Source organism: Zootoca vivipara, chromosome 3 (assembly GCF_963506605.1).
Source record: "Zootoca vivipara chromosome 3, rZooViv1.1, whole genome shotgun sequence".
NCBI lineage: Eukaryota > Metazoa > Chordata > Lepidosauria > Squamata > Lacertidae > Zootoca > Zootoca vivipara.
In genome coordinates this window covers 71239813-71262320 of record NC_083278.1, presented here as the reverse complement: position 1 = coordinate 71262320, position 22508 = coordinate 71239813, and the positions used below count along the sequence as shown (strand labels likewise).

The window sequence follows — 22508 nt, the reverse complement described above, 5'->3', positions numbered from 1 at the left end:
CCACCCATGTCCTGCTATTAGAATATTAAGTGTGTGCATAAACTAGGGAAGAGTTTCAAGCCAATCATAGGAGATGCCCTTACTGGGTGGGCCGGAACCAATCTCCCATAGGAACCTGCATGTTTTCCAACAAGACATTGGAATGCCAACAAAAGACTGCTAAATATAACTCAAATGAAATGTCGTGCCACTCTGAATATGATGGACTGATGCAGTACTGGCTGGTGGTGAGCTAATCTGACCCTCCCATCACTGTTTTTCGCTGTGCCCACTCCACACTGAGCTCGTTCTGCCTTGCCCCTGCCCCCTCCCTTGGTAAGCAATGCAATGTGCCACAGTATCCATTAACAGCAAAGCAGAGGGTAAATTGTTTTAATCCATTTTATTTCCTGCATAAAGTACTAGGAAGTCAGAGGAAGGATTAGTAGAGAGGGGATATCTATCCTTCTCCTACATACTCTAATCTCGCACAAAATTAATTATTAGGGAGAAGGGGGTCATAATCATCAATATGAGTCCTGCTTGTCATCATACATCATTTTCTAGCATTCAAAAGGAATGTGCTGAAATAATTTTGGGAAACAAAGCTGTTTCATGGCACCAAAAATCCAAGCACTAAGATCTATGTTTCAGTGAGAAAACATTGAGCTTTCCCTAAATAAAGTATTCTTTTGTTCCTAAATGGTTGCTTTTTTAAAAAAAATAAAAAAACCCCACACAATTTCAAAATGCTAAGTGTAGCTTCATGCTGTACAAAGGAATATCCACTCCAGGTAAGCACATAGCTGCCAAGTTATCCCTTTTTTTAAGGGAAATTCTCTTATGCTGAATAGGCTTCCTCGTGAGAAAAGGGAAAACTTGGCAGCTATGGGTAAGCTTCTATAAAAGCAGCTCCTATGTAAGAATTCCATTGTCAGATGACTGGAGACTGCACACACACACATGTACATTTAGACATGAAGTCTTCCCAACCAGTACTATACATAGCAACACATATTACCATCTACCCCAGGCTTCCCAACCTAGTGCCCTCCAGATGTTTTAGACTACAACTCTCATCAGCCCCAGAAAGCATCTAGGTGCACTACAGGTGCACCATGAAAATTCAGAATGTCCCATAAAATGTAAGACAAATATCGTTTTCATCATGTGTGCACATAGCATGCATGCTGCACATAGCATACATGCAAAGCGTGTACATGAGGATACTGTAATATGTCTGGTTCATATGTGGCACATGCACTATAACGGAGTATGAGAAGTGTCTTCTACATTTAACTTTAGAAGAATTCCGTTATCGCTCTCCCGCCTTCGCCATCATGAGAAGTTAACCAAACTCAGGTGAGTGAGACAAAATCGAGGATTCCCTTCTGTGGCTGCTGGAGCCATAGAAGGGAGAGGCACTGGTGGACCTTGGGGTCTCAAATCTCAGAGGTGCCCCATGTAATGCCAAAGTTCAGCATCCCTTTTCTCTCGCCTTCCATTCTGCATCATAGTTGTGGCACCCAATGCACCCACCCAAGGCTACACACCGGCTGCACTGCCCCAAATCTGCCTGTGGGAGAGGAATTATGCTTGCACCTTCCCCAATCCAAAACCTGGAGAGAAGCTTGTTTCTGGGTCTCCTGGCGTTTAGGACTCCAGGCACCCAACAGGCAGGAAAGGCCACATCCCTTCACTGCCCCTCTGAGAAGGATGGCAGCAGCAATGATGGGTTGGCTTGCCTCTGCACCTGTTAGAACACTGGAGATCGGGTACCAAGGCAGAGAGAGCGCACCCTCCTACCGCACACTTCAGTGGCTCTGTACCAGTGTGGCTCATAACTTCAAGATGCATTTCAAAGAGGCAACAAGAGGTCACAAACAAAGTAACGGTAAAGGACCCCTGGACTGTTAAGTCCAGTCAAAGGCGACTATGGGATGCAGTGCTCATCTTGCTTTCAGGCCGTTTGTCCACAGACAGCTTTCTGGGTCATGTGGCCAGCATGACTAAACCACTACTGGTGCACAGAGGACCAGAGTTCATAGAGCACAGAAACACCATTTACCTTCCCACCACAGTGGTAGCTATTTATCTACTTGCACTAGTGTGCTTTTGAACTGCTAGGTTGGCAGAAGCTGGGACAGAGCAATGGGAACTCACCCTATTGCGGGAATTCGAACTGCCGACCTTCTGATTGGCAAGCCCAAGAGGCTCAGTGGTTTAGACCACAGCGCCACCTGCTCCCTCATCCCTTAAGGTCATGTCCTAGTGGTGGCACATTTTTTGTTGGCCAACCAAAAAGTGTTGACCCAGAACCTTCAAGCTCAAACCCACAAAGCTGAGCATTTCTTCCAGCTAGTACTCTTTCCAACTGCCTGTTCCGCAACTGATTAGTAAACACTCTTATTTATAGCAATTGATGTACGTTGTACAGAACTTCTATTGTGCAACATGCTTCATTCACCACCTTTTTTTATTTGATTTTGTATCACAGCAGGCCTGGATTGCAATGTCACTATGTACCCCCTTATTGTTCTCTTTTGTAAAATGTGGTTTTGTTCTCAACCCTTGGCAAGATGTCTCCCCTGCCCCACAGTTACTACCAAACATCACGTTTGCTGCTATCCCCCATGCCAGAAGAGGCTGGATTCAAAGTTTGTTAGATATAGCTAGCTGTAAAATGCTCCGGACCATTTGGAAAGAAAGGTGTTACGAGCTGTAAGATGATATGGCTACCATAAAAAAGCTAAAGATTGGTTAGTGACAATGTGTGTTTGTGTGTACACACAAAGTTAAAAGAAACTACTAAAGTAATGTAGTATTGAAAAGTGACTGTGGTAGGACTGCAAGAGCAAGTAGATAATTCAGGGAGGGAATTAAGCTTGTGCTAAAAACGTTGTTGTTGTTGTTGTTGTTGTTTTAAGCACCTCTGCTTAAGCCACATTAAGCTGAGCTTTAAAGGTGGTGTTACAGCTCGCTAGGGATGAAATACACTTGACTTAATGTGATCTGCACTTGCAGAAGTCACACACTATAAAAGTTCTTGGAAGTGAATGGTTTCTTTTAAGGTTTTCAATTAGTACCTTTTAATCAGCAAATCATTTCCAGGAAACAGCACGGGGGGGGGGGCACAGGACCCCTTCTGAAGAATGTCAGGTATGAGTGACCCAGCCGCTCTCACTTTCACCCCCACCAAACTTATCGCAGAGGGAACATTTACTATGCCGTAGACATGTTCATTTGCTGAACGGCTAAGATAAATACGTCCCACTTTACTGCTTCCATAAGCTGCATGTGTGTCATAAAGCTCGACCTAAAAGCACAACCATCCACCTCGAATACTTCAAACAAACCAGCACCGAGGGGCCTCGTGAGAGTTTTAGCTATTGCTTAAACTAGCTGCAAGGAAAATGTTTGAGTCTTCGGTTATCATTTTCAAATCATTCAAAGCCACCGAGAAGACTGTGCTGAACTTTTCCATTGCAAGATTTGGCTAGGAAAGTGGTTATGGCTTATTTGGTTTTCCTAATGAATGGGCTCGGCTGCCCTTCCTACACAGAACCCAATGTGTGGATCTCTGGCCTGTGAAATGTAAACAAGGGTCACTGCTTGATCTTATTTATTTGTGTATTTACTTAAAACATTTATATCCTGCTGTTCTGCAAGCGTTAGGCAGTTCACAACAAAACCACATGAATTAAAACAAAACCCAGTAAACACATACTCTATTGCCCCCCTGCAGATCCCTTTATCCAGATGTACAACATGTATTACTGACCAAATGACCTCCCTGTTTTTACTTCTGGGCATCTGCCCTTCTGCATTTCTCCAGCGGCTGGGAATTGCTTGAAGAGGTAGACAAGAAACTGCTGAGGAGAAACAGTCATCCTCTGCTGCAGGGATGGGGATGCTGTTGGACTATAAATCCCATCAGTCCCAGCCAGCATGGCAAATGCTCGGGGGTGATGGGAGTTGTAGTCCAGCAATCTCTGGTGGGTCACAGTTTCCCATTCCTGTTTCTGGGCTTGTTCACACTTCTGCTCGCCTAGAAAGCATGGGTCCAAGCAGTTTTCCATTTTCTTGCTCTTTAGTGCTGAATCAGAGCAAACATCCATCTGTGGTACACCCGGTTGGTATTTCATAGAATTGGAAGGGACGGTGAAAGTCATCTAGTCAAACCTCTGCAATGCAGGGATCGTTTGCCCAACATGGGGCTCGAACCCACAAACCTGCGATTAAGAATCTCATGCTGTACCAAATGAGCCACAAGTCAATCCAATTCAGCAGTAAAGATTGGGTTTTGCTGGGGCAAAGTCTGAATGAGTGTAATATGGGGCAAGAAGACTATAAATGTGTAAAATAAAAGTGAAATATAGCAAAAGCACTGATACCCATGATCATATACATTAGTCACTCTTTGACAAAATAAACTGGTTTTCTTTTTTTTATTTCACTATAATATACACATTCTTTGGAATGGGATAAGGATTCAGGGAAGCTTCTCCTGAAGGAAGGAAGACCTGACTCATGTTCTGAGAAACTTATTGCTACGCCCCTCAATCCTGAGCCACCTGCACTTTGCTATTCTTCCGGCACTTTAATATGATTTAAGAGGTACATGAGATCAGGTAGATTGTTCAAGATATGCCGTATTTGCTTAATTCAACCCCACAAAAGCACAGGCTCTTTACATGGAGGGAAAGGAAAACACGAGTCAGGCTATGATGTACGCTTAATATCAAGTAGAGCAGTATGTACACTCCTACGTACATTCACTCAGAAGCAAGTCCCACTAAATTCAATGGGATTTTTCTCCATGTAGATAGGCAGAGCATAGAATGAAATTTCCTTATGACAGAGAAGCACAACTAAAGTTGGTTCCGTTTTCTCTTTTGGGTCATGAAAGAGTAACAATGCGCAAACAGGTGAGCTACTAAAATAAATTGTGGCTGCTTCCATCAGACTTCACTGAGATTATATTTTAATCAAGTTCATCTAATTTATCCAAGCAACAAGGCCAGGGAGCCAAATTTAGAAATTGGGTGAGTATTTGTAAGGGGGAAGAGCTTCAAGAGGCACTGTCTCCCTTGACTGAATAGACTGGTCTATTTTTCCAGTTTCATCCAGCCCATTTTGAGCTGGCTCCAAAGTCAAATGAGGGTCAAAAGGCCACTCCATGCATCCTTTCCTGTCAAAAATGGTGTCCAACAGGAAATGATGTCACCACCTATTGCCCCCTTCCTCAAGGTAAGGCTTCTCCCTTGGAAAATGCAGGCTGGTGATAGAGGGCAGAGCAGCAGAGGCTGGGAAGCTTGGAGAAGGGGAGCAGCTTGCATTTTGTATGAATTCATGACAGGCGGGGGACTCCTCAAGGGTCCCAGCCACACCATATATTTAATAGCACATGGCTCCCCCCCCCCAAAGAACCTTGGGAATCCTTACAGAGCTACAATTCCCAGTGCTTTTAACATACAGTCCCCATGATTATTTGGGGAAGCCATGTACTCTAAATGTGCTTTAAATGTATAGCATTGCGCATTAGTGGTTATTGACGTGAGGAGAGAGACCATCATGACCAAGATTTGTTCTAGTGTTTGACCTGGACACTTGAACTAGTAAAGCATAGTCAGTATTGGGGGGAAGTTGGAAGTGTGTCAATCATCCCTTCCTGCAACACATTTATGCTGTTTGTATGAAGAGCTAACCAAGTAGTTTAAACCAATTATAAAACCAAGGAAGGCTTTCATTATAGTAAATGTTGGCCAACAAAGGACAGCTGGGTCCTTGCAAAATTCTGTTTCCTGGTGGCGCAGCTACTGCCCAGCTAAAGAAGGAATTGTGCCTAAAACATCATGGAAAAGTTGTTTGAGAAAATGCAGCAATCAGGAGTGAATCTATGCTCTCTTAAGTGCACCTACTTGGGAGTAAGATCCCTGGGATCCCAGAATGCTGTCGCAACAGACCAAAGTCCTGTTCAAAAGGGCAACTCTTTGGACCATTTGTTGATTTCCAGGTCCAGTGAACTCAATGAAACTAGGAAAAATGTCTGGAGAGTTGGCATTTAAAGGAATGAAGCAGAGAAAATGAGGCTGAAGGGGCCATAAATAACACACTGGATGCAATCCAGAGAAAGTTAGGCATAAGTTGCTTTAGTCACATTAAATTCTGTAGGACCTGAGCTCACCATTAATGCTTAAGTTCCATTGATTTGAATGGATTATGTTTACTTGTCACCAGACTTCATTGCATATTGCCCCCTGGCAGTGATCCAACTGTTCTGAAGCTCTTAGTGTTGTGTGCAGGTTTCCTTGTTCTCTTTTGTGGGCAGGGAAACACACTCTGCAAGAAATTGGGGGTTCCTATACATGCATACGACTGGACCTGATGGTCAGGGGCCCCTTTACCTTTACCTTTATACATGCATAGAGAACTTCCTGTAATAGAATCAATCGGGACTTCAGATAGACCTCCAAACTGAAAGAGAGTCCCATTCATTTGTGTGAATTTTACTTCCAAGTAGTTCTGCATATTCACATTTGCTGTTAGGCTGAAATTCCAAGCTCACTTAGTGGGGAGTAAACTGCATCAGAATCTCTCAGACTGGCTTCTGTTTCAAGTAAGCCTTATTTAGGATCAATGTGCAAAACTCTTAATGCAGTGGCTCACACTCTCCCTTTTCCTGAAAGCATTTAGGAGTCTAATCCGCCACTGACTGCCAGCAATTCGTAGGCTGCCAAACAGAAACCACTTAAACCACCAAACTTGCATTCAAACTTGCTCAGCCCAAGCACCCTCAGCAGACCAAAACTGAATCAAGTGAAGATTTGGCAACTCAGGTATTTAGTGCATACAGCTGTAACCTGCGCTGCATTGGCTTCAGTTACTTCGTGTGTCCTAGGGCGTGTACACACACAGGACAAAACGTTACTCCAAATTCATTAATGGAATTAGTTGATCCAGTTAGAGCTCTTCTCACTATCAGTCTTAAATTGTCACTGTGAATAAAAGATTTCATTATGCACAGGTATGCCTACAACAGTTTCGGCTTGATTGTACCAACAAAAAAATGTTGTGTGAGCTCAGTTGTACCAATTTTGTGAAGATTGTCATCTTACCTGGTCTTCAAATATGCACTCACACATTTGAAAATGAATCCTTCCTGATAGGCGACCCACACACTCCAACTCCAGACTAGGTTCTCAGGGATTTTTGCATTAAAAAGCAAGACATACACAGTTGGCTGTTTCAGAAACGCGGCTTAGGAGGATGGAGCACATTTTTAGTGCAATACTGAGGACTAGAAGCTTGCCTCGCTTTAAAAAAAAAGAAAAGAAAATGTGGCATTTCCTCGCTTTTACTTGAGGGCTTAGAAATTTGGCCCCCCGGAAAAATTTCTTCAAGGGGCGTGCGTGTGTTTGTGTGTTTGTGACACACGTGGCTGTGAGGGTAGTACGGGTGGGTGGGAATCTCCCTAGGTCTGGAACCTTGCTTTGCCAGGTGAAGACCTTAGCCCTATAGTACAAGGAACCCAACTTTTTGCTCGTTCCTGGCGGCCCATCCGCGCTTGACACAGCGCGCTCAGCAAGTGCCTTGCTTTGTGGGTGGGAAGACAATGGCAAGCGGAGACGAGCGGCCTCGGGGAAGAGACGCAGGAGGGCGTTTTGCTGCCCCGGCGCGGCGACGCTGGGGAAGGAAAGAAGAAGGAGCCGCGCCTGCCTTACCGTGAGCGCAGAGAACTTCTGAGCCGGCGCGAGGAGCGCCAGCTCCGGCAGCAGCAGCCACAGCGGCAGCAACAGCATCCTCGGGCGCCGCCGGATCCGGCCTTCGTGGCGGTGTCCCCCTGTCAGTCCCTAGTGGGGCTCAAGCCCTCCTTCCCGCGGAGGATCTCCCCTGGCGGGTCTTCTTCCGCGCCAATTCCCTCCTCAGGTTTGGAGAGGGGAGCGCGCACGGGAGACGAAGCCGCTCTCCGCTGCGCCCCTGGGGCTGCTGGGTTGGGGCTCCCCCTCCGCAGGCTCGCGGGTCCCGAACTCGCCGCTCGCTCCACGCCGGCTCTCCGCCTGTGGAGCGACGATCCCTTTCTAGCTGTACAGGAGCTGCCTGCTGCGGATCCCCGAATCAGATACTGTCTGCTGGTGGCCAAGCAGCTTGCTTTGCCCTCCCTCGGTGTGGAGCTGTCATCTGATGCTCGCCCAGGGAGCGAGAGAGAGAGAGAGGGCGCGCAAACGGGAGGGGGGACTTTAAATAATAGCAACTAAAGGGGGGGGGCTTCCCTAACCCTCTTTTCTGTCGTCGTGCACCAGGCAGCAGCCTTGTCTCTAGCTCTGCAGGAATTCGGGATGGTTTGGAAGGAGGCGGCCGGAGAGATGGGGAAGGTGCAGTATGAACCTCCCCAAGTCTTATATACACACCCCTCTCTGCGCTTTCCTCTGAGCCCGGCCTCCAATGCCTCCTCCCAGACCTGCAGATCCTCCGCTGATTGATTGATTAACCCTCCTGACACCAGTTTTTGCTCGCCCCCTTCGCTGAGATTCCTAGCAGATTCTTTTGGAAAGCAGAATAACCAACAGGAGTGAGATAGCGCGCGAGAGCCCAAAAAAGGGGGCAAAACTCGACCATTTGGGGCGGTCACCAGCGTGCCGCCTGCAACCGTTTGCAAGAGGTCAGCGTGCGCAAAGAGGCAAGCGTGCGTGCGTTTGCTTCTAGTCCCGCTGCTGGGGGTTGTTGCAGATTGCGTTGCAAAAGAGGGTTTAAAAGGTGAATGTCGGGCAGTTGGTGAGCTCCCTCGGCGTTGTTCGCCTTCCAGCTCTGGTGACATTTTGGGGAGGTTGCTCGGTAACTCTAGCTTTTAAGGATAAGCAAAAGGATTTGGCGCGTGCGTGTGCCTTGACGCTAAAGAGTGTCTTTTCGCTCTCTCTTTCAAACGCAGCATTGTTGGAATATTTCAGCCTTGGCCGGTCACTTGGCACAACGCTGCTGACACAAAACTGAAGGATTACAATATTTCTGAAAGTAAGGCAGACTCAAATTAATTTATCAAAGGTCGGGAAGCGCGAGAGAAATAGGAGTCTGGCTTGAGAATTAGTTTTGGATTAATTTGTCGAATCAAGCGCAACTAGCAAATTCTAGTATTCCAAAAACCTTGTTTTGCATCACACAGGACTCTGCCTTATACTGAAGGCATGTTCACGTTACTGCCTGTTCTGGATTCAATGCTCTTCCACTGCTAGTTTTCCAAGCTAGATTCACACTATCTTAGGCTGTGTGTGTATATATATATATATATATATATACATACACACACACACACACACACACACACACACACACAATATAAACGGTCTCGGTCCTTTATACCCGAAGGAGCGTCTCCACCCCCATTGTTCAGCCCGGACACTGAGGTCCAGCGCCAAGGGCCTTCTGGTGGTTCCTTCACTGCGAGAAGTGAGGTTACAGGGAACCAGGTAGAGGGCCTTCTCAGTAGTGGCGCCTGCCCTGTGGAACGCCCTCCCACCAGATGTCTAGGAAATAAGCAAATATCCTACTTTTAAAAGATCTCTGAATGCAACCCTGTTTAGGGAAGTTTTTAATGTTTGGTGCTGTATTGTGTTTTTAATACAGTATTTGATTGGGAGCCACCCAGAGTGGCTGGGGAAACCCAGCTAGATGGGCGGGGTATAAATAATAAATTATTATACCTTTAAAGCACATATGACACACATTTCCCTCCTGAAAGAATTCTGGGCACTATAGTTTGCCCTTGTAGAGCTACAATTCCCAGCAATCCATAAGAAACTACAGTGCCCAGAATTCTTTGAGGGGGGAAATGTGCTTCAAAGGTATATAGTGTACAGTATATACAGCCCAGGGCTACAAGCCTATATGGACCATGAAGTTTCTTGACAAATATTGCAGTTGGATGTGTTTCTTTGTCAAACTGGCTTCAATCAAACTAGAAAGCCGAATGTGAAGTGGCAAAATGAACATACCCTAACAGCCATTGTGCATGCAAAAATTACAGCTTCACAAATAGGAATTTGGAGCAGAGGTTGCAACAGCAGGGAAACCCAAAAGGTTCTGCAGGTTATCCCTGCCCACTTTCTGGCATGAACAACACACTGGAAACACATAGCAGGAGCGGTGGTCGACCTTGCTTGCTACATTTTAGGCCACTAATGTGAACATACCCCAAATCAGACCATTGGTTCTTCTAACTCAGTGTTTTCTATACTGAGTGGATGTGGCTGTCCAGGATTTCACAGAATTTTAGAGTTGGAAGGGATCCCAAGGGACATCTAGTCCAATCCCCTGCCCTGCAATGCAGGAATCTCAACTAGACCATACATGGCAGATGGCCATCCAACCTCTACTTAAAAACCTCCAAGGAAGGAGAATCTACCACCTCTCATGGGAGTCTGTTCCACTGCTGAACAGCTCTTACTGTCAGAAAGTTCTTCCTGACAGAATCTCCTTTCTTGCAACTTGAAGCCATTGGTTCGAGTCCTTCCCTCCAGAGGAGGAGAAAACAAGCTTGTTCCATCCTCCATGTGGAAGCCCTTTAGATAATTCAAGATGGTGATCATATCTCCTCTCAGTTTCCTCTTTTCCAGGCTAAACATACCCAACTCCCTCAACTGTTCCTCATTAGGCTGGGTTTCCAGACCCTTGATCATCTTTGTCTCCTTCCTTCTGCACATGTTCCTTCATTCAGGTGGAATTTTCTCCCCACCCCTACCTTGAGATGTGAAGGTTTAACCCTGGAACCTCCTGCATGCAGAATATATACTCTATCACCAAGCTGCAGCCTTTCACATAACAATGGCATTTGCATCTTTGCACCTGCTCCCTCCAAAAGAGGGAGCAGGTTGAAGCTGGGATTTGAACTTCAATTGGAGAATTCCAGCATCAACATACATACCAAGTCTTGTGATGATACCTCAGTTTTCATGGCACATACTGCATTACAGTGTCTTTTACATCTTTCCTGACCTTGAAAACAAATAGAGGGATTCAGCTGTTATTTGAACTTGAAACTTAGAACTGAATCCTGAATATGCATATCATATTTTATTCTGATATCAATGTGCTGGAGGGAAAGATGGTGTTACCAAGCTTACAAACAATGCTAAACCGATGAGTTAAACCAAGGTCTGAATTTGCTCAGCTAGTAACAATACTTAGCATGGCCATTTAGATTGTTCTCTGTGTGTTGAACTTAATAATCTTTGGAATAATAAAAATAGGTCCATATTTTTATCCCCATATTTTGGATGAAAGAACTAAGGCTGAGAAGCAACAATTTGCTTAAGGCTGGGTTTGGGAACCTCCAGATGTTGCTCCCATCATTCTTGACCATTGGTCATGCTGACTGGAACTGATGGGCCTTGAACTCCAACAACATGTGGGGGCCACAGTTTTCCCAACAGGTGTGCACAGCCAGAGCTCTGTCCTGACCAATGGCCCACCTCTTGACAGCCCCAGATTGGACCAAGGCAGGCCTGGCCTGACCTGGGGCAATTGGGGCTGTCTCCGTCTAATTTGGCCACCCACATGAGCCCCATTTGATTTGGGCTTCAATCAAATCCAGTGCAGGGCCCTAATGTTTATCATGTTGAAGTGTTCCCATGTACCATGACTACACGCAATCTCTACTTTTAAAAAAATGCTTTGGGTCTATTTCAAACTAGACATCAGGAGACACCTGCCCCCCCCCAATATCTCTTGCAAGATTTTTTTAAAGTTAAAAGCTGTTATGAGGTGAATTGGGCCACAGCACTTTGAGGGAAAGTCATTTTCCGTTTCATGCCATTTTCCTAACTTGGCTCACTTCCTTTCACCAGAGTGATTCTTTGTCATATAAGGGAAAATACATTGGTCCTCTATTTCACATTTTAAGTCTCAGGAAGGGCTGTTCCAATACTTTTGCTGCCATAAGTGTATGATAATCCCCTCCCATATCTTATTGCGCAATTTACTGGGAAGCTAATTTTGTTTGCCCCGTGCAGCTGGAGGAAAGCAAAAGAGCCTGGATTGCATCCCATAGATGGCAGAGGTTATCGCCATGTGCCTGAGCTCCTCTGCTATTGCTATGCACCTCCGCTAGCGCAGGCAACATCCCTTCCTTCAAGATATTGCACTGTCAAAGGAGGCACCACTGGAATCTTTGCCCAGCAAGCAATGCCCCAGTTTCAGCCTGCATCTTAATTTTGTGGGAATTTCTTATTGTCATGAACTGACTGGGTGCAGAGAGGTGGTGAGAGGCACCAGCTGGGGAACCCCCAAAGGATCCCCCAGGTGTCCAGACCCCTGGCCTACCTGGTGGCAAGTCACTATGTCAAGCCCAAAGTCCAAAGGTCAGGAAACTCAAACCAAGGTGAATCTGAGTAAGCCAAGACTTACTCAGTTCAGAGTCAAACCCAAAGCACATTCCCATAGAGGTCCAGGAGCATCCAAGCCAAGGTTCATCAACCTCAGCTCTGCTTCCCTTTTGTGTTTTGCATGCTGATTGCAACACCTGGGCTTGATGAGGCGCGTGACCCTCACCTGTCCTGAGCCTACTCCAGCTGAGGAATCACAACTTCCTCCCTGGCCAGCTAGGGAGCTGGGCTGTGGGCCCTTGCCTGCCTCAGCTTCCTGGAGCACTCTGCCCACTGCTCCCTGTGCCTCACAGCCTGACATGTTTGTGGAGACAGGGGCCCCTCTGGCTCTGGTGATGGGTCCTGATACTCTGATTCCTGTGCACTATCCCCCATCAACCTGTGACTACTTCCTTCCTCATCTTGCCCCAGTGTGTCCCGGTTCCACCTACACCCCTCGCTGGGATCCTCTTCCTCCTTTCCCTCCTCCCTGTCATCCTGCCAGTCCATGATAGCAGGGAAAGAAGGCTCAGAGCCAGGGGATTGGTGGTGGGATGACAATGAGTGGTGTCAGAAGCTCAAGAGGTAACAGAGCAGGAAGAGGCTAGGGCAGAGAGCAGACCAGACTCAGAGGCTGCCCAGTGAAGCAGAGAGACAGGGGAAAAGGGAGCTTTTCCATTCCTTTTTATTATTAGAATTGCCAGGACAAAATTCCATCCACACGGTTCATTATCCGACATTGCCTTGAGTGAAGCTCCATCTCCCCTTCTCTTTACTTCCCCATTCATCTGACTCCTCCTCTCTCCTACGGTGGCTGCTAAGTGCCATCAACCTTTGAGTACCCACAAATTTCAGTGCTAGGTTGCATGGCACCCACGGCCTTGGGCACCCATGGTTGTGGGGCCAAGCTGGCACGCCTGACCTAGAGGCAAGCAGCTGAAGAATCCAGGAAGTCTCCCCCTTCTGCTGAGACTAGCTCCCTTCCCCCCTGGTCTCCCAAAACACAGAGAGGAATGAAGAGGGCAGAGCAAAGAGATAAGACGGATGAGCCTCAGGTGGCTGGGGGAAAAACCAAGGGAGGAAGAGCCTTAGAGAGTGGTTGGAGGCAGTCCTTCTAACTTCAGTCCTTCTAACTGCCTCATTGGAGCAAGACTTCTTGGGAAGAGCGGTCATGATCACTAGGCCTGAGCTGCTTTGGGTTTTTTTTTTTAATAAAGAGTTAACTTCGTTGACACTCATTGCTGACCTGCTCCTGACTCCGACTCCTGATGCTTATTGAGGGCTGCACATGAACCAGGGCTGCACATAATATTGCAAATGCACCCACACCATAGATTCATATAAAGATTTTGGGATGTATCTAATGAAATTGTACCCAGAGCAGATCTACTAAAATTAATGGATGCAAATTAGCCATGTCCATTAATTTCAATTTGGATATGAGCCATTTTGTATGTTGGGTTCATCTGCTGCCTCCACCTTCTACTTCTCAACATCTTCTCAGTTACTTCACCAATATCCAGACCTTAAGCCAAACTTAGGGATGTTTCGCTGGAGTGGCATTTGACCTGTTTTGATGGATTCCATAAAGCAACCCCAGCTCAAATTAAGGTCCAGATGCAACGTATCAGCTGAGTCTGGTGCTGGTGAATACCTGAAACCTATATGGCTAATCCACCCCAGCAGAAACAGTATCCTGCATTATCACATCTTTTAATTAAATGGCACTAAAAGTAATGAAGTATTAGGAATGATTACTCTGCATATCCAAACCAAGACAGATCATTTCATAAATGTGTGGATTATCTATATGTTTGAGGGGTGCATAAGAAAATGCAATATGACTGGAAGGTATTTTTTTCCCTTTTCTTTTTACCACATTTCTTTTCATTATTTTTCTGACTCTCTGAATTTGCCTTGTGTGCCAAGCTGCTCTTAGCAACTTGATTGTACCTTCTTCCCCAATTTTTCTAAAAGAGAGAGAAATTGCTAAGGACACATCTGAGCACAGCAACAATGTGATTTATTCAGAGCAAAGGGTTAAAGCCTCTTGAAAAATGAAGGTATTCCTTTTCAGCTTGGCAGGAAACTATTTGGGTTTGGAATGTTTCAAAAGGCTCTCCCCCCCCCTCGTTTTATCACAGGTGCTTTTAAACCATTCCGTGGCTGATTTTCAAGATCTGGGGCCAATGGTAAACCACAGGGAATTTAATTCTTTTTCATGAATAAACTGTTTTACTTACTAAACTCCCTTGAAGGTTTTCTTAATATCGTCAACAATCCACAAATAGGCCCCAAACCTATTGAGGATAGCTTTGTTTAGAAAATAAATTTTAAATCTTAATTGCTTGTACATTTGCTTTCTTCTTCTTTTGGCACAAGGCGAGGAAGAAACCCTGCAAAAAAAAGCAGCTGTATTAGGTATTCTGCTACACATCATTGACACAATAATAGTGCATTAGTGGTGGATTTCTACTGGACCATCATACCACTTTGTGAGCTGTGTTGCGGCACTTTCCAAATGTTGCTGCATTATTGCTCTCTGGAGGGGAACTCTTGCAATATGTCACAATGAAGGTGGTTCTGAAAGAATAAACTGGAAGGTTTGTAGTATTAAAAATACAAAAACACAAGACGAGCCCTGCTGGATCAGGCCAATGGCCCGTTCAGTCCAGCATCCTGCTCCCACAATGACCAACAAGAAGGACCATGTGCTGGTGTATTTGGGAGGCATCCCATTTTACCCCTTACAATAACCTGAGAGATAGTGACTACTACCCAAAGTTACTAATTGTGGGTGAGCAGGGCTTGATCTCAGGTCTTCCAAGTCCTGAGGGACTGGGAACCCATGTCACTCAAGGGCTTGAGGGCCTATAATCCTCATCATCTCTGAGCACTAGCTATGCTCTCTGGTGGTGGTGGAAATTGGAATCTAACAGCAACTGGAGGCAATAGAAGAGAAGAAGAGTTTGGATTTGATATCCCGCTTCATCACTACCCAAAGGAGTCTCAAAGCGGCTAACATTCTCCTTTCCCTTCCTCTCCCACAACAAACACTCTGTGAGGTGAGTGAGGCTGAGAGACTTCAAAGAAGTGTGACTAGCCCAAGGTCACCCAGCAGCTGCATGTGGAGGAGCGGAGACGCGAACCCGATTCCCCAGATTACGAGTCTACCGCTCTTAACCACTACACCACACTGGTAAAATGGTTCCCTCTCTCTACACCCATTTGGTTCTTGCCAATGTGTCTTGGCTTGTGGCAATTCAAGGAGTCAGAAAATGGACAACAGAGAAGTGGGGAGTAAAGAGAGGTGACGATACATCTTTCATCTTGCGACTTGGGGTCTTTGCATTCCCTGGACAAAGATCTAGATCTAGATACATCAATGGCATCATTGGTAACATTTCATAGACTTAAGCATCTGGCATAGAAGTCCATACTTCTTGTTTCACAGTTTCTCGTTGTACTTCCTGAACATTCCTGCTACTTTACATGAGTGGATCATTTCCTCCTCCAGCGCTATCAGTCTGGCATATGACCATTTCAGTGATTAAGGAATAATAATAGTCAAGTGGATATGGCTCCAAGCTGTCATTTTTCAAACCACAACAGGACCATGACACGACGTCAAAATAATTTAGGGTGGTAATGTTTTGCCACATGAGACCAAGGCCTTCATTTATTCTTCTTTTACAGTCAAGCAAATCTAGGAAGTGCTCATGTGTTTTGGCACACACAACTGATTTTTTTTCTTGCTTTCTCCCATTGGGTAGATTTGTGGCCAGGAGGAGATGCCTGTATGCTTTTCTGTGGCATATCATCAAAAAGTGTAGAAAAAGGAGGCACAGGGCAGAATTTATGGTTAACAGCAAGTGGAAACAAAGTCAGGAACAATTGAATGGGGAATTGTCTGCTAAGATAAACAACCTGCCAAGATTTCCTCTCTGGCTAGGTTGATGCTAGACGAAAGGTTGGTTCCACACAGCTAAAGAAAACCTTCCTTCATCTTTGTGGGTTTAAATCTCTGACAGGTTATATAAACACTAATCCACAAGGCGTTTAAAACTCTTCTCCCATGGCAAGGGTTTGTGTGGGATCTGTGGATTCTATTTATTTCTTTGGAGGGTCTTGAGCAAGGAGAAGAGAGATTCTTGCTGCTAAAAGTGTAAACTCAAGTTCATTTGAAGGAGCGAGATGTACGCTATCCTAAATATTTGGCAAATGGTTGGTTTGCATGAGGCAGCCCAACTTGAGGTACTCTTAAAGGTCAGCAAAATGCCAAGTATGTACTTTATTGTGAGATTCTCCTTACACTTTGTGTGGTTGGGGGACCATTTAGATTTCCTGCCTCAGGCACCAACATGTCTTGAGCAATTTCTAACTCCAAAAACACTTCCGGCCTGTTGCTCTTTTTGGGTGGGATTCAGTTACACACCACCAAATTTAGGTCACACAATTATACTTGATTGAGGAAAACCCACTTTCCCCAAGATCAGACTGTTTGCAATAAGGAAAGTGAAGAGAATGTGCACCAGAAAGTGTGGGATAACATTTGCTTTGGCACAACATCATATAACCTCCCCAGCAACAAATCAGAATGGATGCGCAATAAACAGATCATCTGGAAGTGCCATAAGAGATATGAGAGAATACACGACTGCAATAGTTTAAGTGAAACCAGGAAACCTATTAGCCTTATTCAAGGGTTTAAAGAAAAAATGCATGGGGGCTTAATCTGAGGAGGGGGGCAGGTGGTGCATGGCACCCCCAATCTTCCTGAGTGTGCCATGTGCACCTGCTCCTCCACACTCGATTCCAGAAGGTATGAAGAGAGCTTATATTCACATTTTGGATCCAGCCATGCAGTTTCTCAGTCTGAAGCTGTACAGGCAACTCCCAATTTACACAGGGACGTGGCAGGGACATGGGTGGCACTGTGGTCTAAACAACTGAGCCTCTTGGGCTTGCCAATCGGAAGGTCATCGGTTTGAATCGAATCCCTGTGACAGGATGAGCTCCCGTTGCTCTGTCCCAGCTCCTGCCGACCTAGCAGTTTGAAAGCACGTCAGTGCAAGTAGATAAATAGGTACCACCAGTGGCGGAGCTTCATGCTCCGGCACCGGGGGGGCGGAGAGCAGCCAGGGCGGGGCTGGCATGCATCTGGGGGGGTTGGGCGCTGCCCACAGGGGCGTGGTGCGCATCCTGGTGGTGTGGTGCCCTGCGCTCCTCCCGCACTCCTCTTCCTCCGGCAGTGGGTACCACTGCGGCGGGAAGCTAAACAGCGTTTCTGTGCACTCTGGTTTCCATCACGATGTTTCGTTGCATCAGAAGTGGTTTAGTCATGTTGGCAACATGACCTGGAAAGCTGTCCGTGGACAAACACTGGCTCCCTCGGTCTGAAAGTGAGATGAGCAGCACAACCCCATAGTCACGTTTGACTGGACTTAACCATCCAGGGGTCCTTTACCTTTACCTTTTACCTATGTTCCGAGGCACTGCATGTGTCAGTAAAATAGAGTATATTTTAAACACCATTGGAAAAACCTGCAAACGCCCTCTAAACCTCTGGAAACTCTTGAAAAACCCTGTTTTAAAAAACCAGTAGCCCTTACCAGACAGGCATGAATGGTGGCAATCATGGCTCTCAGTCATCCTCATAGCTGGAGGACAATTTCAAACAACATCAAACTGGGTAGACCAGTACTCTGAAGTGCTTGGCTGTGAGTTAGATTCACTTACTGCCAGTGGTAGGGCTGATGGTGTCTTGCAGAGGAACATGGTAGTGGACAGCTGTTGCTTATGATAGGCCCTGCACTGCATTTTGCAATTGATTTTTCCTATTTCCCCCCAATTGATTAATTAATTCTATGCCATTCTATTTTTGAATTGCTCCCTCTGAAGCATCTCATAGCAACATCATGATAAAAGCAACAGCAATACAAACATATGTAAAACAATTTTCCATACCAAAACAATCTCAAATACAATACAGATGGGGTAAAACTTTCCACCGAAAAACCTTGTTTATTTGATGGTTTTATGATGGGCATATTAATGTATGTAAATAGATAAATACTCCCCCCACCCAGAATTTATTTATTAATAAACAGAAAAAAAACCCAAAAATAAAGAGCATAAAGAAATACTCAGAAAGTTAGAGCAGGCTGAAAGCAGCATATGGTTGAACACTATAATTAAACTTATTGTTCCAAAACATTGCCAAAAATGCCCATTTTCCCGGCCTAACAAGAAGAAATACATTTTAAAAGGAAGAGGGGGGAAATTGCTTTTCCTTTTCCAGTAATGTATATGCAGTTTCCCCATCACAGCCCCGCAAACAATGCAGGTCAGAGAGTAAACAGATTTTGGAGCAGGGAGAGGTGTCTAGGTCTGGATTCAACCCCTTTCATTCTCCATCAACAAAGGTGATTCTTTAATTAGCGGAGTGCAGATGTTTTCCTCCACCCACCACCCACCCTGTCCCAATGCCTTGCAAGGAAAATGCACACATTCAAGCTTCCAGAGACTTCTAAAACCCTCTGGCTAACTCTAACATCTCTTGAAAAGCCTGACTTGAAAAAACAACCCCACAAACAACCTGGAATGGGGAGAGTTCAGTGCGTTGGAGAAGTGATCATCTGAGTTGCACACATGTATCTGCCCTTTGAGTATAGAGAAGAATCACAAACCTTGCTTATAACTAGCTTTATGCACGAATATATATCTGTCTCTTTTATGGAACTCCCTGGCATGCCTCTAGGAACTGGTGCATGTTTAATGTCTAACATGAAATGTTGGCTCCTAATGTAGGAAGGCACTGGAATATGAAATACTTCTATTAAACGAGGAGCGAATTAATTTCTTGGCATGTCTAAGCAAGCCCTTTTATACCGTCAAGCCAAATAAATTGTATATTTTAAAGCCCCTTGTGGACTACCCAGTTGAAAACATGGTTTCGATCGCAGGAAGACCTTTCCACACTGACTGCTTATGAGGGGATTTGCTGGAATTTAAAATTCTGCTTCAATTAAGTGATGATATCATGGAAAGGAGCTGAATAGGAGTCATTATAGAATAGCTAAGAAATCCTAGGCTCAGAATGAAGATAATAAATCAACAAGTGGTTGAAAAACACATGAGCTGGAGATGGACCAGGAATGGTTTCACCAGGTGCTGATCCAATGGAAAGAAATGATGTCTGGGAGTTGTGAAATTCTTGACAGAATTTCAAGCTCTCATTGTTTGGGAGACAGAACTGTCCACTGTCCCTCAGCTGCTTTTTCCTCACCACTACCCTGGTCCGATGTCTTCAATGCATTCCAGTAACAAGGATACACTCATACCTCAAAAGATTCTCCTTCTGCAGCAAAAATCTAATTTAAGTTTCGTTTGGATTCTGGGGTGGAAGCAAACAAGGGGCAAACATAACCTGTGTATATCATGATCACTGTTTTAGCAACTATTCCTGCTAGCATCCCTCCCAATGACTGCATTCACACATTAATCTAAGCCATGGTTTGTTGTAAACATGATTTGTTCAACACAACCATGAGTCATCTCACAGATGAACAAGAAAGTCACAGTTTGTTTCTCCAAAACTTGGTTTCTTTTCTTTTTTTAAAAAAAAATTATTTATTTGATTTTTCAAATTAAAATTTTACAGAGATATATCAAACATAAATAATAAAAACAAGATTCCAATGAATCTCCTGCATCTTTTGTGATGATCCAAAACTTTTACATCTCCATTGTGTCCAGGATTCACCCTTAAACTACCAGTGATATTCCAATCCTACTAACGATACAATGGTCTTTAAGATAAGTTATAAATTTTACCCATTCCTTATTAAAATTTTGGTCTTTCTGATTTCTGATTATTTTTTTCCTGGCCATTTTGGCCATTTCAGCATAATCCATCAACTTCATCTGCCATTCTTCTCTGGTAGGAACTTTATCTTCTTTCCATCTCTGGGCCAATAACATCCGTGCAGCCATGGTCGAGCTTGGCTTGTTTTCCAGATGTTCTTGCCTCTGTAGTTTGCCAAGTGTCTGGGGTTGCATGGCCAAAAACTCCCAACTATGATTAAACAAGGCTGTTAGGTCCAGACCTAATGCCAAACCACTGTTAAAGCAATCCAAGATTTGTAGGCTAACAACAATGTGACTTCACATGGTGCTTTATTGCCAGGAAATAAACCATGGTTAGTTTGCGGAACAGTCCAACAAACCAAATTTCAGCTAAATGAGCTTAGTGTTAAGTGCAAATCAGGCCAATGTGTGGCATTCTGAAAAAGTGTGTACAATGTGGCACTGAATCAGCTATCTGAGAATCTTGGCTTTTGTTTTTTTGAAGCATGTTTTTATTGATTGGTTCGAGGATTTATCAACTAATCACTTAACAACTGAATGAGTTCTTGATGCAGGCAACAATATTTTAACCAAAAGATATACAAAAACATTCGAGGAAGAAATGCCAAATGAATCACCAGTGCCGTCTTAACAGCAGTGGTGAGTGGATAATATAAACCAAAGTAAACTAAGAGGTTAACAGTCCGCTTTAAAACAGAGGGGAATGCCTGTCTAAATGGGCCAAGCTCTCAAATCTGGCAAATTTCAAGCAGTAATGAATTCTCTAACTGTGGGGCAGCAATGGACAAGTCTGTTTATGGTTGGAGGCAAGCTAGCCTCCAAAGACTTGGCATCCTCGGCAGAGATTTATTACCGTGCCTTTGTGATCAGGGAGGTACATTTGGCAGTAGCCACTCTCACAAGTATTCCAGACATAGGGCTTTCAAGATCAAAACTGTCACCTTGAACTTAGCAGAGAAGCAAATAGGTATCCAATGCAGTATTGGAGTAAAATGTCCCTGGTAGCTAAACCGAATCACCAATCTGGTTGCCAAATTCTCCACCAATGTATTCATGGCCAGCCCCATATATAGTGGAATATAGGGGTCCGGTCAAGAGGTTACCGGTGCATGCATACAATGGAAAGAAGTTGTATCCAGGGGTAAGGGAGGGGGTCAACATATTTTCTCCCATGCCCCTACCCTTTTCTGCAAAGCAGAGCACACACAATGAAGCTTGCTTTATGCCTACACTTTGCCCTTGCTGGATAAGAGTGATTTGATTTAAGCTTATTTCATCTCATGGAGGCGAGGGGTACCAACTCAACCAATCTTTGTATGTTTGGCTTGGTTTGCTGATTTGTAGATCAGCTTTCTCCGGGCATTTTTGGTGACCCCCAGAATGTAAATCCTCATCCCTTTCCCACATTATTATAGTGAGATAGCTACCCAATTAAAATGAAGACGGCATCATGAATGCTTGTTTAAATAAAAGGTATCTAGTGTCACTAACTAAATGCAGGTTTGGCATGGTTTTTTCAAGGGGGAAATAAGATTTACAAACTTTGTGCACTGAGGAGAGACTAGACCAAGTTTATAACCATCAAAATAGATGTATAGTCACAAGAAAGCAGAAAATAGCCCAAAGTGGAAATAGCAATATTATAGTGGTTTGCTAAGGCTTCTTAGTGAGTTTGCTAAGGAAGTTTCAATTGTCAGAGGTTTTGCTGAGACACCAGGAAGATTTGTTTACTGGTGTGCAACAGAATCCTTTGCTTGTTTCCTGAGAAGCAAGTCCAATGAGGTATTTGGATTTGATATCCCGCTTTATCACTACCCGAAGGAGTCTCAAAGCGGCTAAAAATCTCCTTTCCCTTTCTCCCCCACAACAAACACTCTGTGAGGTGAGTGAGGCTGAGAGACTTCAGAGAAGTGTGACTAGCCCAAGGTCACGCAGCAGCTGCATGTGGAAGAGCGGGGACGCGAACCCGGTTCACCAGATTATGAGTCTACCACTCTTAACCACTAGGGTTGCCAGACTCAATAGAGGACAGGACTTCTGTGCCTTTAATTGCCCTGCTCTCTTTTGAGTCTGGAAACCTTAAAGAGAAACCAGCAGACCCTTTGTTTAATTTCCAAGCAAAGGGTCTGCTGGTTTCTCTTTAAGTTTTCCAGACTCAAAAGAGAGCAGGGCAATTAAAGGCACAGAAGTCCTGTCCTCTATTGATTCTGGCAACCCTATACACCACACTGGCTCTAATGGTGTTCACTGGCCTTCATTTCCAGGTAAGTGTGGATGGGATTGCAACCCTACAACTGCTTTTAA

The 22508-nt window shown here is 44.8% G+C and overlaps 1 protein-coding gene across 1 annotated transcript in view; it reads right to left on the bottom strand.

Annotated features, from left to right (window-relative positions):
* The window catches only part of SMOC2 (SPARC related modular calcium binding 2), a 148695-nt gene extending 139924 nt beyond the window's left edge, over nt 1-8771 (bottom strand). The window contains exon 1 of the mRNA XM_035108528.2: nt 7704-8771. Within this exon, the coding sequence (XP_034964419.1) occupies nt 7704-7781 (78 nt within the window). The 5' untranslated portion in view covers nt 7782-8771. The remainder of the gene's footprint in view (nt 1-7703) is intronic.
* Nucleotides 8772-22508: the final 13737 nt, after the last annotated feature.